At 39.9% G+C, this 25,347-nt stretch overlaps 1 protein-coding gene across 9 annotated transcripts in view; it reads right to left on the reverse strand.

Moving 5' to 3' along the window:
* Window positions 1-25,347, reverse strand: part of LOC149319486 (dystrophin-like) — a 1,434,671-nt gene that overhangs the window by 661,352 nt on the left and 747,972 nt on the right. For all 9 annotated transcript variants that reach the window (XM_089511816.1, XM_089511819.1, XM_089511811.1 and 6 more), the window contains one exon: window positions 23,367-23,539. In XM_089511816.1, the coding sequence (XP_089367942.1) occupies window positions 23,367-23,539 (173 nt within the window). The remainder of the gene's footprint in view (window positions 1-23,366; window positions 23,540-25,347) is intronic.

Genomic DNA, 25,347 nt, shown 5'->3' on the forward strand with positions numbered 1-25,347 from the left:
CCGGGAACAGTCTGGTTTCTCTGTCTTTGCTAATAAAGCCTCTCACACACCCCTTTCCTTGTGAACTATCTAGTTGTTGTTAAGGTTCTTATTGTTGTTATTATCATAATTGCTTAGATATACATATACAATTCTTGCCTATTGTACTTCCAAATGGCTCTAAAAAAGCCATGTGCTTTTATGGTGGGTGGGGATAAGGTCAGTGACAAGGGCGGATCTGGTTCTTTGGGGTCCATGATGCAGTTTGGTTAGCCTATTGCCCAACCAGCTTTAGATCAATGGTCGGGACCCTCATTTTTGTCTTCCCCTGCCTTGGTGGTCACCTTTCAATTCACAGGGATATATGCTGCAATTTCAATCTGGTTATGCTCGTATGTGTACTTCGGCCATTCCATTTGATGAGATATCTCTCTCTCTAGGTGATCATCTGTTACAGTCAACTATAGATAAGATATTGAGGGGGTATTACATAGATGTTTTTATTTAGTTATACTGGGAACTGGAAAATTCCTAGCTCTCAGATTTTGGCCCTGAAATTTCAGGGCTTGGGATAGTTCTTACCTGGCAATCCTAAGTGGTTTACAGACTGCCCTTTTGGGGTGGCCTGTTCCCACCCCTTTCCCCGCCAGATTGGGGCCTCAGCTGCCACAGCAGCAGCCTCTGAGGCCCCAATCCACTGCTTTCCAGGCCGCTTCCCCGCGGCCTGGAAAGTGGTGTCCTTGGGGCTTCATGCCCCAAGGACACCCGATGGCAGCAGGGACAAAGAGAAAGGGGCCGCTTGGCCCCTTTTTGCTTTGCATCGCTGGCGCAGCCGTCTAAAGATGCCCTTGTGCGCATCCCCAGGCGCCCTCATGCGGCGCCAGCACGTCACTTCCACGCCACTCCATTTGGAGGCAGCACAGTCGTGACGTGCCAATGGCGGCGCCCATGTGTATAGGGCATCACCATTTTGTATGTGCTCGGCACGTACTAGGGTTAGGGCGTCCGGAAAGGGATGCCCTTTCGTAACCCTAGTACGTGCCGGGCACGTACTTTTTGGCGGTCTAGAAACCACCCTAGTTATAAAGGCTAATGCAAATACACTTTGATTTTTAGTAATTCCTAAAACAGTTAATGAGGAGTCATCTGTGTGCATGTGGGTTAGGAAATCTTTTGCATGCTGTGACTAACCTCCCTTTAAAACTGCAAAATTCCATAGAGAAAATTACTCATTTTTGAGGCAAGCTTTTTCCTATGTATGGCTGGTTCAACAGAAACACAGCTGTCACAGAGATTTTAAAAAAGCACTTGTGTTAGTATCCTAATGGTTAAAAATGGTTCTATTCATTAATGCTTGTACAGAGATACAGATTCAACCAAGGATACTTTGGCACCTAGAGGATGTGAGTGTTCCTAATTTTGTATAGTCTTAATTGATATGCAAATGATATGTAAATATTTTAAAGAAAATATTTGTTTTTATAGCTTTTATTTTTCTATATCAAAGGATAGTCACTACTATTACTACTGCTACTACTATTACTAATGCTGTTGTTTTTGTCATTTATTAAAAATAAAGCATAAAGTATACAGAACTATGATACATTGCTTTAAGAATGATGATGACAACAACTAGGCAATTCCACAGCTTGAGTCATACTAAACATCAAATTGTAATGCTCTGCTGTTTTCAATGAAATATAGTTAAATGACATCTGAGCAACATAACTTTGTGAAACAGATTTAAGCACATTATTGAACCTTTTACATAACCTATTAGGAAAAGTTCCCTAAAGACATTGTTGTGAGCCAGTAAGAAAGCTTACATATATACAGCAGATATAACTCTGAATTCATGGAAGATTTCTAGGTCTCACAGTACTCATTTTTTATGTAATCATGAAAACTGCATCCTGAGAAAGTCAAAAGGATTGGTGTTGCCAAGTGCTACACTGCTTATCTACATTTTCTTTGCCATACCAATTTCCCAACATTTCCACCTGAAATGACCCATGGTGCCTCCTTCTAACAATAAAGGGCAATTTATCCACAGGAACTGTCAGTCTGGAGTGATATTCAATGGGGCTAGAAAAAGATCTCAGAATGGGCAGACTTTGCTGCATTGCAGGATGGCATTGTCTCTTTTTCTCTGTGCTACTCTAAATATGAGTGTATATTGTCATACATTTTATTCTTGTAGGTCAGAATAAACAATTAAGCTATTTTTCTTCCCACTGAGATAAAATCTTTGAAAACTATGCTGCTTTTGAGAATTAGTCACGCTCCTCATATTGAATTTTAATAATAGTTAGTAATTGTGCTGTACAATTATTATTTTATTGGTTTTTATTATTTTATATTGGTCAATGACTGAATAAACAGATTGAATTGAATTGAATAAGTCACACTTTGGGTCTCTATCTGTTTTTTTTTTTAAAAAAGCCCATCAGCACAGAATACATTTTTCACACTGAAAATCATGTTTTCTGAACAACAAAAGTTGCTTTCTGTGCACAAAATCACATTTTCTGCATAGAAAATAAACATGCTCTTTTTCTCACAGAATTAAGTCTGAAACTACATATCCAGGATTGTCTTGCCAGGGTTTCCTGACACTTGAGAAAGCTTTTTCTTTTTGATTCCAATGTTTTCAAATGTAATTTCTATTCCATCCATCTTTTAGGGCTTGGGCTGCTTAAAAGTTATCAATGGATGAGAGGTAACATGACCAAAATCTTTCAACAATGAATTTTGTATTTCTCTATTAACCCTCTATTAACCTTCTTTCGAGCCACATCAAGCCAGCATGGATATTAATGCCAAACCTGACGTGGCAGAATGTCAGACCAAACTATAACCACCCAGGCCAAGTATTCTGATCAGGTATGGAAATCCTGATCTTGCCAAATTGAGACTTTTCCCTACGATAAACCTACGTCAATCCCAGCAAGGTGAATGATTAATACCTCTGGGGGAAGCACAGCACACTCCTCAAATAAAACAAGCAACAAACCACTCCATCAGAGGTCTGAATGATTTTTAGTTTATTGGCCACTCAATTTTAGGCCAGTATGCATTCCTAATGTGGGAATTTGAGTCTTTTACTAAAGATTCAGGGGTCCCCTTAGTGCTGGAAAAGACCAAGGGGCCCAATACTTGTCTAATTTTCCTAGATATTGAGATAGATACTTTTAGGAAACATTGTAGGCTTCCTTCTGACAAGCATGTGAATTTGAATGGGTTTCTAAGTTTTTGGGTTACAAGAAAGCTACACTGAGGGAATTTCTGGAGTTAATCGGTCATCTGAATTTTGCTTTTAGGGATGTTGCTCCTGACAGGGCTATTTTACAAAGCCTGTGTGAAGCTATAGCTAGTGTTAGCCAATGTCATCACAGGATACAGATCACCATAGGAATCAGGAAGGACTTGTTAGTTAGGCAGGAATTTCCGATCTCTTTTTATGATATATCTTTTTGAAAAGATACATTGAGCCTTCATGTTGCATTACGAGTGGCTCGGGATGTAGCCAGGTCCTTGGACTTCAGTGTCTATTTTAAAGGTCATTTAAAATGTGTGTGCCCAGGTTAGGCCTGAGGGGTGGAACTTGGTAGGACTGTTGTCTGATCCAATTTTCTTAGAGTTTTTTTCCCCCCAATTGCTGTCACAGTTTGGATTTGGGCATGTGAGTTTGCTAAAGTAAGTTCACACTAACTCCGGCCTCTGATTATGGAGGCCATCAAAATGCACCCTCCCCTGCAGTGTCAGGATGGTGAGCCAGTCCAGGTATGTATTTGGAGATAAATGTGAACCAACAGTCAGGAGAGCTGCCACTGCCACCACCTCTTCAAAAGCAAGAATAGGTTGTTGCAGAGCTCCCTGGAGATCTACTGTACAATAATCAGGTCCTTTATATAAAATAAAATGGTGTAGCATTTGTGAGCTGCATAGAGACAAAGAGATGTGATGCTGCAGTGAGATGTGGTAGAAGAGAGATGAAATTTCAAAAACCTGCTTTTTAAAAAAATACATGAAAATTATAGTGAACTTTCTGATGATTGGGGCAGCAGTAGCATCAAGGGGCAGCCTTCACACTGATGAGCAGCCCAAAATCCAAGTTGCTGTCTTCAACCATGTCTCTCTGTAGTCTGGAAATACTTTATATACTTGATTACTGTACAAGAGGTTTCCAGGGTGCCCTCAAATCAGCCGATTCCACCATTGAGATGGTGGAGGCAGTACTCTTGTTTGTTCATTCACAAGGCAGAAATGGGCAGCTGACAAGTATCCCAAAATCCCAGTCCCAAGAATTAAAGTAAGGGAGACTCAACATGTAGTGGTTTTTTCTTCTTCTCTCTGTGCTGTTCCACAGAAATATAGTAAGCATTTGCCTCAGATGCTGCCGCCAGATAACCACATAACACCAAGTTGGAAGAAAGGCCACAACTTTATTAGCAAGCAATTGGTAGGGTTGGCACCAAGCATGAGGTCAGGATCTGCGAAATCAAACAACCCCACGTTTGTCTGATTATCCAAAACCTGGCACCCACCAGGCACTTGGGATGACCTAGGGCCTAAGGAACACCACTTGACCGCAAACATTGCCATGCGTTCACATATTCACTAAGCCCCTAGTCACCGGGAGGCGCTACTGCGTTATGGCCCCCGCAATGGCCATACGCCTGCCCTATTCGCCCCCGGGTACCTACTGACTCCCAAACCAGAGCTCCATAGCCCTGGTACCACACCATGCAGATCCTGGCCTATGCTGCCACCCCAAGTTGTGACAAAAATCCCACAAAACAGCGGTGGGTGGGCGGGGGAAGCTTCTCCTGTCTTCCTCCCTTCCTTGCTTGGGTTCGCTCCCTGCGACGCCAAGTGCCGACTGAGGGCCAGGGCTGGCAGCGCGGCCTAATATAGGCCTAAGCCCCGCCCTCAGGACCACGTGGTGCGGAGTCTCCTCCTCCAGGGCAGCCCAACCAATGAGCTGCCCTGGAGGACCGGAACTCCACACCAACGAGCCCAGCTCCCAGAGCATCGTGGGGCGGAAGGGACTCCCCCACCGCCCCGTGCACCAATAGGGAGCCGGGACAAACCCCAGTGCATACTGGGGCTTGTAGTTTGCTGCCTCTTCTAGCGGCAAAACGGTCTGCCCGTCCAGTCGGGCAACCGCTTTTCTAATGCAGAAAGTAGTAGAGATCCAGAAACAATTTAAATTAACAATTATTGTCATTCTGAAATGTGCCATTTACCTAAATCTAGAAAATGTAATAGGACTGTCCCATCAATTAGTTGTATGTACACGAGATAAACAGATTGTTATCACAGTTGTAAAGAATTCACATACTGAGCTATATTCAACTAGAATAGACACAATGAATTAATGGGATTTCCAGCAATATCAGTTTACAATTCAGCATATACATCAATGGGTCTGCTTCAGCTGAGATTAGAAATTTAGTCCATTGCTTCCTTAATATGTCTAAAAATGCTAGAGTGTGTGCTTAAGGGAGTTTTGACTTAACACTAGTTTTGTCATGTTCAAAGCAGGGTCCATGTGGTAACTGAAGTTTCAAGTTATCATTGTCACTATGGTTTGAATTTTGGCATACAAATAATCAAAACATAGTTTCTTCCACATAACAGATAAATGGCAACTTTTATGTAATACCCACAGCAATTGTCTATAATAAATGTGTTAGTCATCTTATACTGCTTGATAAGTTCAAGAAAGAAAGAAAGATCTCTTTTTTACTTTTGAATCTGAGAAAATCCTCAGAAAAAATCAAATGAGAATATATGTTTTCATTCTGTTTTTAAACTAGTTAACATTACCTCAGGATGAAATTTAATGTTTTTCTTTCCTTAAACATAAATTGTTCCAATGTCCACTCCCTAGGGCTTTATAGAAGTATCAGAACACATTGATGGAATTACATTCTTCTACTATTATTACAATAGAGCTAATTTATACACGTTACTATAAACGTTCATATAAAATATGGAAACTCTAGAAAACCTTTGGAGAGCTGCATATAAACTATGAAAATTTGCATATGTATATATTTTAAATTCATTTTCTTTCATTTCCCATATTTTTAAAAGAAAAGTTGAGAATGTAGAAACACATACTGTATCTAGAAGATAGATTATTATATAGAAGTACAGCAAGTTGTTACTTTTTTATAGTGAAATCTAAATTGCAAAACAAAGACATAAGCAATTTTACAAGTCTACACTCTTCCATTGTTCACATATCACTGCAAATATAATGGTTCCAGACTTCTTATATTGTTATAATATAGTGGAATACTATTCTTACTGAGTACCACCTGAGTCATGTTTGCCAGGCAAAAACAGAAATACTACTGAATTTCTATCACGATGGAAAACAGTAATGGATTTACTCTGCTGCATTGTTACAATTTCATTAGTGGTATGTAACATTATCTGAGAAACCCTTCTGGAAGGAATAAAAGCTAGGTGAGCTGGGAACTTGTCAGATGTGAAGTAGAGATTACATGCAATCACACACCGCTGCCACATTATAGAATTAAATAAGAAGTCGAGCATAGCATTTTACAAAGGATGCCTGTGTGAAGAAGCACAAAGATAGTAAATGGGGAGGTACAGTGTGAGATTCTCTGGATAGAAACCTACAGAGAGCAGGCACAATGGAAGGTCCCACTAGAATAACTATTTGGCCTGCAAAAAGCACAGTAGTTGCCCGGTGGTGGTGGTGGTGGTGGAGCTGTGCTGGAGAATCAAACCAAAAATGATGTGGACTCTTATGCCACCTGAGATTTCTCTTCATACAAAAGCTGATCAAACATACAACTAATTTAACCAGCAGTTGTATTAGTGTAGAGCAAAATTCTGGCCAATGTTCCAGAATTAGGAGTGCATGTTGGTACAACTCATGGAATATATGGCCAAAACAGCTAAAGTTTATTATACACAACTATATACAATAAACTTTAGGTGTTTGAGCAACACAGCCTCTAAACACTGGATGAGGATGAGAACAAGACCATACTTAAAGAGGATTCCTACTTGCCCTGAATTCAAACATATAAGAAAATAAATGATCCTGCAGAACACTCAAACATCCAGGCTGATTAGGGTAAACTAGAGATACACATTATGTTCCCAAGTGAGAAGGTTCAGGGTGTAAGAGTGTTGTATAGTATAGTATAGTATAGTATAGTATAGTATAGTATAGTATAGTATAGTATAAGGCAATATGAGGATTAATAAAAATTCAATAATTAAAATAAGGCAATATGTGGATTTGAGAATCATAGGTATGAAGGTATCTTAATCTGGCAGGTAAACCTGTAAGTGTGGAATAGAGTGTAAGCACCCATTATTCTACTCTCAATAATGACATTCCCAAGTAGAGTCTATAAATGCAGGCACTGGTGCCAATCCTACATTGTAGCAGCTTTTGTCTCAACCAGGAACACAACTTTTTGAGGAGATAATGCTTGTTAGTATTAAAAATCATTAGCTTCTTAGCAACTGGATTCAAGCCAAAATGATATTAGCAATGGGCATTAACAACCAGACTTAAGCCAAAAGATTGTTCAGCTGCTGATTTGGAAGGAAAGTCTGAAGCTGCACAACAAACACAACAGCAACATGAAATGTGAGAAGCATGAATTAGGGGAAGTTCCTACATCCATGAGAGGGTCTTTCCTGTCCTTCACTGAGTGCAGCATTTGCTGGAAAGCATTTTTACCATACATCAAAGGAGTCACAGACAGAAAAGGGGAAATGGTGAGAAAACACAATGTCCAAATGATCTACAAACCGACCAAGAAAATTCAGCAAATGCTGCACTTAACGAAGGACATGAGAGACCCTCTCATGGATGTAGGAGTTTACCACATACCATGCAGCTATGACAAGTCTACATAGGGACCACCAAACACAGTGTTGAAACATAAATCAAGGAGCATGAGAGACACTGAAAACTGGGCCAGCCAGAAAAATCAGCAGTAGCAGAACACATTGTAAACCATCCTGGGCATAAAATGCTATTTGAAAACACTGAAATTCTGAACCATGCCAACAACTATTGGTTCAGGATGCACAGGGAAGCCACTGAAATCCATAAATACCAAAAAGAAAACTCAAAACATGCAACTAAACACCACCCCGGGTCAGGGGATTTCCCAGCAGACAATGGTTCACTAGTTAAATAGATACGTTGAGGCCTTGCCATTCGACACAGGCCAACACACAGATTAACATGTAAATTACACATCTTCAACGAGATAATCACATGGTTATTTTACTTTGGAAATGACATTCTTTATCTAAGAATCAGAGTGGTATTAATAGGTATGATGTAGCAAAAGTAATCAAGACTGAATGGAAACCTATCAGTTTAATGATAATCCAAGTTAATTGTCCAAACTGCAGGGGCAAAAAAGTGAATATAATGAAAGATTTTATGCCAGCATCCAGGAAGAAATTGATTACAAACCAAAACAGGACATGTTAAAACCATATGACTCAAATTTAAAAGCAGGAAACAGAGAAAAATCAAAACATTGTTGGAGAACATGGACTAGAATCAAGAAATAAAACAGGAAAATAACTCATTGAAATTTTGAAGGCAACAGCTTGCTTATTGCCAACACATTCTTCTGGCAACTGAACAGACTGACTGTACATGGAAATCACTGATACAGAAATCAAATTGAAAAAATAATTGGCAGAATTATTATAAAGATGATGAAGATTTACCATTCTATTTTTTAACAAGATCAGGAGTGAACTGTGTCAGATACCTGGAACCACTTATATCAAAAAAATTGAGTATAGCTAACAAAGAACATTAAACCAATTATAGCACCAAACAAACAAACAAACAACTGTCATCCTTGGATGTCACAAATTTTGATGTCCCTTATTCCCTATTTTAAAAGCCTTGCAACACAAGCACAGAATGGCATGGAGGGGGGCTCAGTAGCTGCCTATCTCCCAGCAATTTTTATTAAAAGTGTGGAAACTGAAAGAGAAACCTTTCCACAAAAATGGGGGAAATACATATCAGACTTTGGCTCAGGAAATACATTTTCACTGCAGCAAAGGATTCTCTGAAATCCTTGGTTTCTCCCCCCGCCCCCCTTCTTTTTTTCCAGACATGAAAATCTCAGTTGCAGTTTCACATTGTTAAATAATGTAAACCAGTAAAAAGATTTTGTTTAGGAGATGGAGAAGAAACTGGCTTTGTTTTAGACATAAATATGAAGCTACAAGAGTTAAAACTGTAGTGTGACATTTATGAGTCTCTTACAGTCGCATCAGGCAAGGATGGGGAAAGATTAATGCAGCCTGTGAAATGAACATAAGGTTACAAAATCATTGAGTCTTCTTTTATAAAGTGACGTTTACCCACAGAGGAATAAGTATTATTTACAGCTGAAGATTTTTTTGGTAAACAATTTCTAACCACAATGCTGATAACAATTTTCAAAATGCCACATCTTTGCAATTGACTAGCACAGCAGTCTTCTGGGACAGCCTGTTTGAATTGAAATGTCCAAATGCATATGGGCCAACCTTGATCTTCTCACTCAATAACTGTCAGCACAATCCCGTACACCTTTCCTCAAAAGTAAACTGAGTTCAGGGTCTGTACAGACCGGCAAGAAATGCCAGTGTTAGAGTAGAGTGGGGGCATGGTGACTCTGCCCCCAAAGCAGTGTCACACCACCCATCCGACCAGTTGATGGGTGGCATCATGACATTTCTGTGGTGTAGCATTTACACATGCCACACCAAAGAAATGCAGAAGAGCTGTGGTGGTAGCGGCAAGGGCAGCTTTTTTCTGCCCCCAAAAGGAGGGGAATTTTGCCACTTCTTTTGGGGCTGGAAAAATGTCAGATTGGGGATGCAGTGCACAGTTGCTGCGGCCCTGATCTGGTGAGCAAAGGGGCAGTGTGATGCCACCCTTTTAGGGCTCTCACAGTGGGCTGTCACAGTTTCAGACACCTAGTCAACAACAATGGCAAAAGAACAAATAGTTAAGTCTGAGAAGCTATCCAGACAAGCCACTTTCTCACTTTATTGGTGGCTTTCTGAATGGTTCTTACCATTTATTTTTCTGCTATCCAAAAATGTTCTACTAACTGTAGGCATGGAGTGAGGTTACTTCCCTCATTTCTTGACCTTTATTTAATTAATATTAACACTGAGAATAAGCATTTTAAGCAGAAAGTAAAGCCAGGTGTTTGGTGGTTTGACAAATTATGTACTGCAGTTCAGTAGAAAAAAGTCTCTCACAGATTACATTGCAATTAGAACCCAACAGCTCAGATTTGTGGCTGCATACATGATTTGGGCAAGATTGTTATCTGACTGCATATTAATGAATATGTCCCGGTTTAGAATCAGATTTTCTGCTTCTGTGCTTTCTCTATTTCTGGCATGGGAAAGAACGACTTGGAAGTCAGCCACATGGCTTAGCCTCAATCCAGCTGAGATTACTATGATGCCTACTGTCAAGGGGAAGACTTTTCAGGAATTGGCGTAGATTATAACTGGTCCATCATTGAAAAATGTCTGCCCACCCACTCACACAGTATCTCAGAATGTTTCTCAATATAATCCCATCATATACATACTAACAGATTCAGAAGTCAATGAAAATATATTTGATCTAGCCAAGAGATTACACATCATTATCTCAGATTTTAATAAATACAGCAATTGTTATTCTAATCAAGTAATAGCCCAGTAAGCCTCAGGAAAGGTAATTGCTATGTTAGTCCTGATTGACACCAAAAAGTGTATCTGGGATACAGCAGGATCTTCTCACATGCAAAACAAATACTGTGTTAAATGCATATCTTGGATATGGATCAGCATGGGTTAAAAATTCTGTCTGTCTGTCTGTCTGTCTGTCTGTCTGTCTGTCTGTATCTAGCTAGCTAGCTATCTAATACCTCCCTTCTTCTCTACAAAAGGTTAAGACATTTCATTAATCCATGCATGGTTTTCCCAATCTGGGTTGGGGTCACATATATTTATATTAGGTTAAAAAGAATGTGCTGTTTAGCTGCATGGTACAGGTTTAGGATAGTGTAGTTTGTTCATCTATTTGTTCATCTATTTATCTTGCAAACAATCAACAGCTCTACATAGACCACCTTAAGGAAATTGTCTCCTTTTCTAATTTATGCACATAAACCTTCCTACTATAATCATATTCATTCCAGCTCCAATTCCCCATTTGTTCCAATGAATTTCTAAACTGTATTTAAAACAAAACAAAAACAAAACAAAACAACAACTCTGTAATAATTTTAAGGACAAAAGACAGCTAAAGAAGCTTTCCCTTTCACCTTTGTCCCTGCTCACCTTTGTCCTTGGCAGAGGAAAGGCTGACAAAAAGCAGGGGAACTGCTTAGATTATATTATTTGGAGTTAAAATTTATTGTAGGGAAGAGGATTTGCAGATAAGAAATACAGAGACCAACATACGGAAGAAAACAGGCTAAAGCCTTATTAAATACAAGGGTTGGCTGAGACATGGGTTAATCGATGAACCCCGTTGCCCAGTTACAGCTGGGCCCAGGGATGACAAAGAGGTCTCTGGATATCCTCAACTCTGCTCCTTGTCACTGGGGGATGCTGACAAGGAGTTCACCCTCACAATGGTGATGCCTTCTCCACCTCAGCACACCTGGGTCCCTATGGGACTCCCAATAATCAGTGTTCTGCAGTACTGATAGCCATGTTCACCAGTTCTACAACCCATGTTAAGCTCCCAGAAAATTGTGATAACAACACCCACAACCCTCCAACAGAAGCACACCAGGGTGGGTGAGTGGGGAGATCCAAGCTAGAATGGTGTCGTTCCTTGGCTATGTGGCCTTAACTAGCCCCCCTAGCAATCCTAAGGGGCCAGAAGCCCCCCTTCCAACCACTGAGAATCAATGGGCAGGCCAGAAGTCTTGCCCCTTCCGGTGGCCAAACCAAGCAGGACCCCACTTCCAGCCCCTGGTGCAGGCTGGGACATGTAGGCTGTCAGAGCCAGAGGTCCTGCCTGCCCACAGCCCACAGCTCCAGCCAATCAGGGCTGTTCCTAGGCCCCGGAACCTCCTAGGAAGGTGCTGGGCCAAGGCCAGGGCTGGGCAGGGAATACCCCATCCCACCCCACAAATTGGCCCGCCCAGTAAGTAAGGCAGCCTCACTTCTTTCGAATCTTAGAGATTCTCAAAGTCCAGGAAATTTAACTTCCACTTGCATCACAATAAAGACAATTCCTTTGTAATCCAATATGTCTACATGGAATATTGAGAATCGTCCAGTTGCCACATGGCCAGAGGAAGGAGGTACCAGCCTGTAAGATATGCCTCTCCATACTATCTTAACTAAGAAGAGATACAGGAAAATGCAGGCCTTTGACAAATATTTTCAATTTTTTTCTTCCTGTTTGGTTTGTAATAACTTGCCTGATGAAGAAACCAGTGAAGTTTGAAACCTTGCAACATGTATATTGTGCGTTTTGGTTGGCCAAGAAAGGTATCACTGTTTGGTAGATTTTTGATTGGATTCACTTTTTTTTCTTGCACTTACTTTATTTAACTGCTTGTACCAGGTATCAATGGTTTGCACATATTTTTGTGAATTTTGAGATATTCCAATAAAGGTATTAACATAATATTAACTCCAGAATTTCCCTTCTGACCAAATTAGTTTAATATTCTATATAAAGTATCCAGGCAAGTTGATATATCCCAGTGCCCCACCTGGCACTTGCCTATCTAATGACACATACAGACTGACTGAAAAGTCCCAGATTTTGCTCCCCCCCCCGCCAAACTTATAATGGGTTTAAATAAACTGACCTGAGGAGATGGTATAAAAAATATCTGATTGCATCTAGTTATTTTAAAAGGATGTCATGAAGGCATTAATCAACACCTAAATGAATTGACCAAGGTGAAGGACAAAGATTGTCTGGCCCAGGGGCCAACTGCAGCCCCAAGGTCTCCACTGTTGTTGTTGTTGTTGCTGTTGTTGTTATTTTAAAAGTCCTCACATTCTTTCTGGGTGTATGTTTTTCAGGGATGTTTTAGTCCAAGGAGAAAACTTTTCTCAAGTTCCAGGTCACTTCTTGATAGAAAAAAAGCTTCTTCTGTACCTGAAAGGGGCAAAGATATGCTTCTTTGGGAGTATTTAAGTGCACTGATAAGCAGTATAGAAATATACTTGCTTTTGTTATTGCTAAAAATGCCCCCACATTCCATAAGGGAGTGAGGGAATCATTGGATTAAAACATATCAGTTTGAAAAGGAGGCTAGGCCTTGGGAAAGTTGTTGCTTTGCTGAAGTTAGATCAAGTAACACTCAGGTTAGCACAGAGATTGCTGTTTTGTTTTAAGAGTAATGCTCATTGACAGAAAAATCAAAATATATTACAGAAAAAGGAATTTTCTGTTCCTCACTCAGGCCTGGAAGCCAGGTTTCTTCTCACCAGAACAGAATCACCTGGATGCTTAATAACGACTTTAAAAAGGTTTTAACTGCTTTCTTTTTTTTTAACAATGGAGATTATTTCTATATATACAAAACTACACAAGACTATAGTGATTCAGTTCACAAATTGAATCTGAAAGCACCAGGGAGAGGGATCCAACACTTCTAAAGCCATCCACAAGTTACAGCATAAAAAATACATGTTGGCAATGGTGCTTGATTCATGTCTCAAGGGCAGAATTGTAATGATACTTTCCACTTTTTATAACCAGAAGTGAAGTGCTAGAGGCCATATTGTCTGCCTTAATCTCTCTTTCCCAAGCATTTTTGTGCAGCTCAATGATTCTCAGAAAACAGATGGCTTCAGGGACATAGTCATGTTCCAGAATAGACCAGTGAAACAGTGACAGCAAAAGTGACTTTATGACACGAAAAAGATTAAGGCAGAAAACAAAATAAAATTGTAATTTAACATAATGCTTCAGTGTCTTGTGGTAATTTGCCAGACTAATGTAAATCAGGACTGAAGTCAACAGGCAGTTAAAAAATAATCTACAATATTTACTTTGTATTATGTAATACCTTTTCATGTGCTAATTGAAACAGTATAATTATGCATAGTTTTGCATTGCAAACTTAAAAAAAAAAAAAACAAATTCCACTTGGCTGGAATATTTCCATTAACTTTGATGCATATGTGAAGGAAATTTTCATAAAACTGCTGCCTTACACTCGAATACTAATAGTTGGTTGGCAAACTGAGTTACTTGCCTCAGGCAGCAAGTAACATGAGGCACAGCCAGGCCTCCCCACCCCTCTGCATCTCAGAGCTTTGGTTACTCACTGTCTCCAGAAAGAAAGAAAAAAACATTTCCCCCTCCTTGCTGCTGGAGGAGCCTGGCAAGAAAAGATGGATGGTTTTTCACATCTCCAAGAAATTGTCCTTGCCTGAAGGCTTCTCAGCCTCACTGGAGTGGGCAGACAGCCCAGAACTCTTTGTTCATGAAAGTAATCAGAGTGGCATCTTCTTGCATAAGCAGAGTTAGAATTGCCCTGTTTAATAGGGATTTTTTCTAAGGATATTATTAATTCAATCATTCAGTTATTTCTGGAAAGCAATTATCACTCCCATGGTGAGCTTGCCCCTGCTACCTCAGTGCCTATATGGGCATTCCCCACACAACAGTCATTATTCATGTTTCATGACATTATCGGTCCCTATCTTTATCTGGAGACTGTAGTGGTTTGAGTGTTGGACTATGATTCTGCAGACTACAGCTCAGTTCCCAGCTCAGCTATGAAACCCAGTATCCCTACCTTTCTCTGGAGAGTGTAGTGATTTGAGTGTTGGACTATGACTCTGGAGATGAGTGTTCAATTCCTAGCTCGGCCAAGAAACTCACTGGGTGACTGTGGGCAAGTCACACTCTCTCAGCTTCAGGGGAAGGCAATGTAAAGCCTCTTCTGAACAAATCTTGCCAAGAAAACCCCATGACATGTTCGCCTTAAGAACTGACTTAAGCCAGAAGTGATTTGAAGGCAAACAACAACAATATTTCTCTGAGGCATCTTTTCCTAATTCTTTTTATCAGTAGTCCTGTTATGGGGTCTGAATTCTGGACATTGTACTCCTCAAAAGCATTTCCCCCATACTCTGGTGAATATGTACAAAGCAAGTAACAAATGAGCCACAGACAGAGTGAGTTTTATCAACACAATGAAGGAAACCACAAAAGGGATGAGTGCCACTAATGTCATAGTTGCTTCAACTAAAGAAAGAACACTCATTCTTTGCTGGGAAAATGTAAATGTTTAAGCAGATTTTCAGGAGAAAATAATTAATATCAAATGACCCTCTCCTGTTCAATATCAGTTCATGGTAAGCATCTAAGTGATTTTTTAAAAAAGCTATATGATGAGCTCAAGGAGCACACCTTCTTGTGCTTACAGTATATGTGAAATACTAATGTCTAACAGTTCTGAAGATGTTAAAATGAATTGAACGTTTCAAGCTAATTAGTATGATCTTCTATTACAGTGGGGAACTGTTGTGAAATGTGATCCTGAAGATAAATTAAGTAAAGTGAAGAGGTAGCAGCCCTCTTCAGAGGCAAGTGGGAACATGGAGACCTAGCCCCACCATCTCCAGGTGTGTTCTCTAGACAATATATTGTAGGCCCAGTATGATCTTGGCCACATCCTACACACACATGGGAGTTCTTCTACATGGATAGGAATCCTGTGGTCCTTGTCCCCATGCACCTCTTTCCCTCCCTATACACTCCACAGAGGAAGAGGTTAAGTCTGATCTGATCATAAATCAATGATCTGAGAAAGATTTGAAAGCAACTGCATCTTTAACCTTTGAACCACTTTTGCTGTCTGTCTCATCCTACTAGGCTTAAGGTAACTTGTTAAGAACTAGAAAAGTCACATTAAACTAAGGCCTGTTACAGACTGCCAAGATAAAGCTGCTTCGGGTCTCTTTGGAGGTATGCTATTTAAATGATGCATGGGTCCTAAGAGTCCGGAGGTCGCGCCAAAGCCACACTCCATTCCTAAGCACTGGAGTGCAGCTTTGGTGCAGCTTCCGGATTCTTAGGATGCATGCATCATTTAAACAGTATACCTCCAAAGAGACCCGAAGCAGCTTTATTTTGGCAGTCTGTAACAGGCCTAAGACAAATGACAACTGTGAGGAAGTTCACCATTGGACAGACTGGAAATGTATTGAAACACTACTGTCCCAATCAACATTCCCTTGGAAGGCCTGACTCAACATTGTTGCTGCCTTTGGCACAACTTTATGTGGCACCACATCTCCCAAATCACCTAAGTCAAGGTATACTTAAACTGGGCACCACAATTTAAAAAGGATGTGGAGAAAATGGAGCATGTCCAAAGGAGAGCAACTAAAATGGTGAAGGGACTGGAAACCATGCCCTATGAGGAACGACTTACGGAGCTGGGGATGTTCAGCTTGGAGAAGAGACGGTTAAGAGGTGATATGATAGCCCTGTTTAAATATTTGAAAGGACATCATATTGAGGAGGGATCAAGCTTGTTTTCTGCTGCTCCAGAGACTAGGACCCGGAACAATGGATGCAAGCTCCAGGAAAAGAGATTCCACCTCAACATTAAGAAGAACTTCCTGACAGTAAGAGCTGTCCGACAGTGGAACACTCTCCCTCAGAGTGTAGTGGAGTCTCCTTTCTTAGAGGTCTTTAAACAGAGGCTGGATGGGCATCTGTCAGGGATGCTTTGATTTGGATTTCCTGCATGGCAGGGGGTTGGACTGGATGGCCCTTGTGGTCTCTTCCAACTCTATGATTCTATGATTCTACATACCTACCTAAAACCAGAAAATTTTGTCAGCAAATTAGGAAGAAAGTCTTACAACAGGTTCTCCATCTTTCTGTCAGTAAAAACACAACAATAGCCATTTAAAAAAAAACAACAACAAACATTTTGTTCTGATAATCACTGACCTTCAGATACCATTGTGGGATAGTCTCAAAGGACCAATAAAATTATGAGATAGAGTGCTGGGAAATGTCTAGGACTGCTTGAGTCAATAAATGTTCTTGGGCTGACCATGGAAATGTACCCTAGTTAATTCAGCAGTTACAATATCACAAAACATTTAACTGCCACATCATTACAGTCAGTGTTGGAGCTTTTCAGGACAGAAATATGGTTGATCTTTAAAACAACAACAACAAAAACAACAACAAATCACCACAAGGTATAATTACTGCATGGAAAAGTTATTAGATAAAACTTTGGTTTTAAATGATGTATTTAATATATTCACCAATAAGTCTTTAATAAAATCCCTGTTCCCCGATTTAACTATTTTGCTATCAGGTAACAAAGTTGGCAAAAGGGTCAAATCAAGTATTTGGGGAAAGGGACTTGACACATCTTAATGGATCATTTTCTTCTACAACTTGTTAGGAGACTCAAGATCTGTCATCTGTGAATGATGAAGATAATATAGAGCCCGAACAGACAGGCCAAAATAAAGCTGCTTCGGGTCACTTGGGAGGTTTTCTGTTTAAGTGATGCATGCGTCCTAAGAGACTAGAAGTTGCACCAAAGCCACACTCCAGTCCTAAGGACTGGAGCACAGCTTTGGCACAGCTTCTGGCCTCTTAAGATGTGTGTGTCATTTAAGCAGCATACCTCCAAAGTGACCCAAAGCAGCTTTAATTTGGCCTGTATGTATGGGCCCATTGTTACCTATAAGGGATAGTGCTAGTTGCAATTGAGAAAGATGGAAGTAAATTCTCCAAAGAGAAGATCATCCAGTATAAATTGTCCTCAGATGCTTCACATTATAATTTCATCTGAAGTTCCCACTCCATATTCTATGATTATGTATTTGTATAATTCTGAAATCAAGAGGTAGCAATGTTTTTTCAAAGCCTAATATTTAAACCAGGGATGGGCAAAGTGATATTCCCAAGACTGTTTTTGTGGTCTCTGACCAAATCAGACCCCCCCCCCCCCATCTCCATTTTCTGGCCAAAAATAGCCTTGCTGAGAATCCTTCGGGAATAATGATCCACATTTTATTCACATTTTACTGCTACCCCGTCTTCTGTTTCATCAAAAATAGTGATTTTTTTAAAAAAACAACAACCCATAAATGGACTTCCAGGTGCATCAGATTTTGACTTGTTTTCCATTTTTTTTCTGATTGTCTGTACATCCCCAAAAGTGTTCTACGGGAAGAAATCTGCTCCTTCCTACTGAATCACCAGTTGCTCACCCCTGTTTGAGCTTACTGTCAATGATCTCATTGACAATGTTACTCACACCTGAGTAAGTATACTTATAAGTACAGTAATTTGACAAAACTTCCATTCATCCTTGTAAAATGTTCTTCCCGTTTGCCTGAACTGGACATTTAGATGGAAGGGGGAAAGCCCATTCTATTCAAATTATATACAATATATTGGAATACAGAGGTCCTAAAGCTATTTTAAAACAACAGCAACAACCAAACCAATATGTGAAGCAAGGAGAATTATACAAGCTAATCAAAGTGAGTACATATTGGTACTGAAGCATAAATGGGATTGTTAAAGGATACCACAGACTATCCACAGAAATGCTAAAAAGAAGTGACAGAATGTCTAACATAGTGTGGATTGTTCATAGCCGTTGTTATCACACATTGTTTGGGAAAAATTCAGAAAAAAATTGTTTTGGGAGAGATATAAAGGCTAGCAAATCTAGTAAGAAACAGAGACTTCTACAAAATGCAAGGGATTCCTTCTCATTGAATACAGACCAAAAATTTGGCTGATGGTAAGCTTTGAGAAAACATTGCTATTCTCTCTGCGAGCACCTCACCGTGTGATATAAATATAACTCATTTTCACTGCTGCAGATGGCACAGAGACAGACAGAAGAACCCTGCATAATGCAGACAATGCTGAGTTCTCTCATTTAAAAAACAACAACATCGAACCTGGAAACCTTCCCAGATTATACATCTGTCTCCAAGTTACACTTTGGAAAAGGGGGCCAAACAGCAATGACATGCAGAGGATTAATGACTTATTTTTTTCCACTCCAGTTGCAACTAATCTTCTAAGCTTTCTCCTACAATCATTTTGGCTAAACTAAATGGATTGAGGGAAGCCTATACAAGGTTCAACAAGTGTTTAAACTATCACATTTGTAGAAAGGCACTGAAGAAGAGTATCAAAGAATGAACAAAACAACAGTTAGGCACTGAAAGAAAGAAAAAATTCAGGTTGAAATACATGTCTATATCTATATGCACTGTGCATTTCCAGATTTACAATGGCACATTTAACGTAAATAGCTTGTTTTCTTCTGCTGCTCCTTGATAAAATAAGAAAGGTACACTGTGATTTATTTACATTTATTACAACTATGATGATTATAACCCCTGCTCTCTAAAAGTGCATCAGAGTTTCGTATAATAAACTGTTCACATGGAAATATTTCTGAAATCACAATGCTAAACTATTGTTCTGTTTATGTTATAGAACTTGGCCTTTGTGCGAAGGATATTTAATTTAAGGTAGCTTCTTACTGTGCTTCATGATTTCTTTTTCAATCCATTCACTCAATCTTAATTCATAGTATTCATACTTGATCATTATAGCTCACGTAATATGCCATTTTCATCTTCCTCAGAACTTTGTTCCTCAAAGAAAAACAGTGTGTAACCTCATGCTGTGTATAATTACACTGAACATACTTAGAACAAAGAAGTCAAAACTAACTTCTTTGTCCACATACTGCGACAGAGCCCCTCTCCAGGTTGTCCTTGCAGTTCCAACCCTAGGGCTCCTGTCACTCACCTTGCCCTTTAACTCTCAGGAGCCTTTCTTTGATCTGGTATAAGGGCCTCAAGGTGATTTCTATATAGGACAAGTCATATAGCCCTATACAAACTGGCAGAAAGTGCTGGCCTGTGGCATAACATCCTGATGATGCTTGCCCTAACTCTGCCCCCATGGCACCATTTTGCTACATGCCAGTCCAGATGGCATCATGATGCACCTCCAGCATTGCGTCCAAATGACACAGCACCAAAGGGCACCACAGAGCCGTGCTGCCGCAGCTGCAATAATTCAGTGTAGTAAAGAATCACCTGTCTTTCTTGTAAATTGTTGAATAAAAATGCAGAGATGTAAAAATGAAAACACTAAAGAGTTATAAAGATTGCTTAGATTGCATAGCAGGGGTTTGGACTGGATGGCCCTTGTGGTCTCTTCCAACTCAATGGTTCTATGCTTCTATAACAAATGTATTAAGTATCTAGACTTAAGCTGGTTCCACACACAGTACCCAGTAATACTTCAGTTTCAAACAAAGCAACACTTCTTCCTGAATCTCTCCCATGTTCTCAGCTCCCAAAACTCTGTTCCCAACAGACTGAACTCTCTTTCTGACCACCCCTAACTAACTCCTATAGGTTATATCTTTAACTCCACTGATTCACCCTCATAGCATTCCATGAGTTGTGGTTGGCTGGGTCCACTCAGGCTTGACCAGCATCTTGCTTCAAACATAATATATCTATGGATATTCACTTGTGGAGAGAAGAGTCAGATGCATGCACAAATCTCCAATGCATCTATACAAAGTTGTGAAGACTACTTATAGAAAGTGCTATAAGTGCTACTAGAGACCTTACATATTTCAGCTTATAGATTAATGCATAAAGGCTGGGCAGTGGCAGAAGGAGAAAAACCATGTTCTTACAGGTATAGGTTACTAATATGTCACACTGTATTTGTGTTCAGTTTTATTCCATGTTCTTCAGGGGCCAAATAGAACACATTCCCTTCTCCTTATATGATGCCTGTCCACTTCTTCTTGTTCTCTCATCCTTCTGTCTAGAAGACTAAAATACTTTCTTGTAAAAGCATTACTTCTGTTCCCAAGCAGAGGCCAGTTTGTGCCACATGTGGATGATAAATATGTCAGCTGTAGGGAAGGTGAGGTATCTTTGAAAGATCCAGGTAAGCACACTTCTTTATTGGCTGTATTGCACACAGAGTTTTGTCATCTTAAAATTATAGAATCTTAGAGTTGGAAGCGACCACAAGGGCCATCCAGTCCAACCCCCTGCCATGCAAGAAATCCAAATCAAAGCATCCCCGACAGATGGCCATCCAGCCTATGTTTAAAGACCTCCAAGGAGGGAGATTCCACTACACTCTGAGGGAGTTTGTTCCACTGTCGAACAGCCCTTACTATTAGGAAGTTCGTCCTAATGTTGAGGTGGAATCTCTTTTCCTGTAGCTTGCATCCATTGTTCTGGGTCCTAGTCTCTGGAGCAGCAGAAAACAAGCTTGCTCCCTCCTCAATATGACATCCCTTCAAATATTTAAACAGGGCTATTATATCACCTCTTAACCTTCTCTTCTCCAGGCTAAACGTCCCCAGATCCTTAAGTCATTCCTCATAGGGCTTGGTTTCCCAGACCCTTCACCATTTTAGTCGCTCTCATTTGCATCCACTCCAGTTTCTCCACATCCTTTTTAAATTGTTGTGCCCAGAACTTGACACAATATTCCAGGTGGGGCCTGACCAGAGCACAATATAGTGACACTATTACTTCCCTTGATATAGACACTATACTTTTATTGATGCAGCATTAACTTCCACATTCCAGCTATGGCACTGAATGTGGATCAAATGAGACATTACAGGGAAAAGTATAGTTTACATTTTCACTACAACAGACTGTCCTGAGAAATATGTGCCTCTGCACTAACACTTGCAAATTAAACCCATGATTCTCTCATGTAATCAAAACGGAAATAAGCTAATTTACAAAATATAGGAAGTGAGAAAAGCTCCTGCTAGGACAAGCAGACATGTTTTTACCACGGAATGAGAACTTCTTCTAAATGCACACTACATATATAGTGTAGTTAGCAAACAGGAAAAAAAGTAGGCCTTGGGTGAATGTGCATCTCCTGTCATGCTTCTAGTATAAATAAAAGTTTAAGCTAAGACTTTCAGTGTGGTAGTAGCTTTTGTTGTTGTTGTTGAGTGCCTTCAAGTTGCTTCCAACTTATGGCAACCTTATTATGTGGTTATCTTGGCAAGTTTCTTCAGAGGGGGTTTCCCATTGTTATCCTCTGAACCGGAGAGAGTCTGATCTGCCAGCCAGCTAAAGCATGTTTTATGAATTTTGGTGATTCTGTGTGAATATTGGTGCTTTGCTATCCACATGGAAGGAATGGTATTAACTAGGCAGCTCTATTTTTTGTCTATAACAAGACCCTTTTAGACCAGGCAGGCCATGTAAATGTGAAAAAGGATCTAGAATTCACAAAAGGGCAGTCCTCCAGAAGATCCTCCAGAGGCTTTCAGTATCCTATTTAGTTCTGTAATTAAAATGTGACCATGGTTAAAGTGGACAATCTGCCTTAACCTTTCTCTGTAACTCTCCTCCTTACTGTTCAGCCTTGTTCTATTTCTCTGAATTATTGCTGAATTATTTTTAATAAATACAGTCTTTTTCTCACCCAGCTCCTAATTTGTTTATCCAGCACCTTTCCATCACTATACTGATACATTCACTATTTATAACTACATATAAAGTAATAAACTGCCTGAACAGACCAGCAAGAAATGCTTGTATCAAAGTGGAGTGGGGCATGGTGACCACACACTGCAGACCCGACTCCACCTCACTGATAGTGCCATGTTGCATGCCTGACCAGATGGCAGGCAGTGTCACACCGTTTCTTTGGTGCATCATTTAGATGCACCACTCTGAAGAAACACCAAAAAGTCACCACTACAGCAGCAAGGAGATCTTTTTGCTGTTCTAAAAAGGAGTGGCATTTTTCTGCTTCTTTTTACAGTGGCAAACTGTCAGATCAGGGCCATGATGTGTGGTTGCTGTGGCCCTGTTCTGGCCCTGAAGGGGACGGCAGGACACCACTCTATCAGGGCAGTCTGTTCAACCCCATAGTTACATAGTGGCAAGAGAATGGCTACCTCCTGTAAAATAACTAGTGCTGCTAAAAACAAGTAACAATATTATGTTTTCCAATCCATGGCCATCCTTTTCCTGCAAGATCACTTTCTAAAAGTTGTTTCTATGAGAAATGCTTCATCTTTAGGCAGATTCCTATTTTATCTAGGTGACAACAACACAAATTGATTCAGTGAAAAATGATTCAGTGAACAATTTTTAGTCACAGAACAGTTTGAAGGCATGAACTTGTCCATATGGAAACACCTTCACTGTCCAAATATTAAGACAGATTCAGTATGGAATCAACAAACTATTTTGGATGGAGAAGAACTGAACCACACATTGCAAGTTAAAGGTAATGAGGCTTGCTGGAGAGCACAAAGTACCAATGTTAAGAAGTTACTTACGCCTGTCGGTCCCGATACATCTTGTTGATTTTTTCCCACTGGTAAGTAAGCTGTGTCAGCTTTTCCTGTATTCTTGCAGCTTCTCCAGGTGTGGCACTTTTCAAAACTGCTGTCTTCTTATTGCGAATAATTTCAATCTGACCTGAGTATCTCCCTAGGCTGTCTTTAATTTTCTGCAATGTCACATTAAATGACAACAACAAAAGAAGTAAAGAGAATGTCAGAGACTACTGAAAAGTAACACTATGTATTGTCTAAAACATGTAATAGATCTTAATAATAAATGCTCCAGCTCCCACTACATTTGAAGCACTGAGTGCTGTGTGTAGGAACTCTATATGCAAATAATTTTTTCTTTTCTTTAATGATGACTTTGTCTTAACACATTGAACAAACAAACCAACACTACAGAAGAAGATTGGAAAGGGAAACAGCAGAATTGGAATATATCCAAAAACTCCAGTCCATTGACAGTGGGTTGGACAGAGACAATGATTTCCTGGCACACTATGCATATTAAAACACTAGTTAACCTCATGGAGGTTGTCTTGGCCAGTTTATCATATCTCCTTTCTGGTTCCCAGCCAGCATCACACTACATTCTAATAACAACCTTTCCTTCTATCATTCATATGGTTATCTGACATTAGGTAATATCTTTCCTCCTGTTGTTGTCCTCCAAAAGCCATCATCACTATACCCACATGTTTTGCATTTCTATGGCTATTTGTACATACAACTTGCTCTTTCATAGCTATAAAATTCTGTTCCTAAGCATGTGGTCCCATGCATCTGATGAAGTCAGCTCAAGTCTCTGAAAGCTTTTGCTATCATCTTCTTTCTCTCAGTTAGTCTCAAAGGTGCTACAAGATCCTCTTGACACATTGAGACATCCCATTGAGAAAAAAATAATAATCAACCATAACATAGGTTTTTTTTTGGGGGGGGGGGTTGAACATTTCAGGAGATTTTTACTGCAAAATTTCATTTATACAAAAAACACTGATTTTACAAAAAAATTTCAAACATGACAAATAATCAAAATGCCCCCAACCACAAATCTTATAAACTCCCATAGTTGATTAAAAAAAAAAACCTTTCAAAATTCTTCCTGCCTGCATGTTAAAACAAGCAAAGAATTTACATCTCTAGTGGGAATGTCCTATAGAAGAGCCATCCCTCTTTGACATCTGATGTCATCCAGCTTCAGAGGGAGAGAAAGTCCAGCCTGGCTTAAAGTAAGAAGAGGACTGGCTTAAAGTAAGAAGAAGAGCCTTCCCTTCCAATCCATCTGCCATGGTCCAAGCTTGGAGGGAGAGAAAAACCACTGAACTTATTCCCTTTCCCCACTGGCATTCTCTTCTCCTTTTGTGTCATGTGGGGTTTTTTTTAGATTGTAAGCCTGAGGGAGGGAAATGTCTTATTAACTATCTGTAAGCTGCTCTGAAGCCTTTCTGGCTAAAAGAGTGGCGTATAAATACAGTCAGTAAGTAAGTAAACATAAATAAAGCTATAAGAATTTTTGGCCTGTATGAAGTGAAGTACATGAACCTGGAGAAAGAAGAAATATTTTTTGCTTGTTTATTTGTTTGCTATTTTGGTGGCAGTTCTGTAGGAGAGAAAGAAAGATGGGCTTGTGTAATGTTTAAGATATATTCTGAAAACCTTTTTAAATACTTGGCTAAGAGCAAACACAGTTTTCTGAGTGTTGATTCTTATGCAACCATAGAGAACCACTCACACACAAGAGGGGGCAACATGTTTATAGGAACCTTAATAATTAAAGAAGTATTCTTAAAATTATATAGAAGGATTTTCCTGTCTTTGGGAAGCTGCGGGATAAGCCCGGGTGGCATACAGGCTGCATACGGGAGAATTTCGGTAAGACCTGTCTTTGAAGTTAAATGCATGTATATTCTGTTGGGAAAACAGTATGATAAGATGTGTGCGATAATCTCCCATGATTCCATCTCTGCCTGTG

This window comes from Sceloporus occidentalis, unplaced genomic scaffold (assembly GCF_023333645.1).
Source record: "Sceloporus occidentalis isolate IW3139 unplaced genomic scaffold, rSceOcc1.0.p SCAF_2, whole genome shotgun sequence".
Taxonomy (NCBI): Eukaryota; Metazoa; Chordata; class Lepidosauria; order Squamata; family Phrynosomatidae; genus Sceloporus; species Sceloporus occidentalis.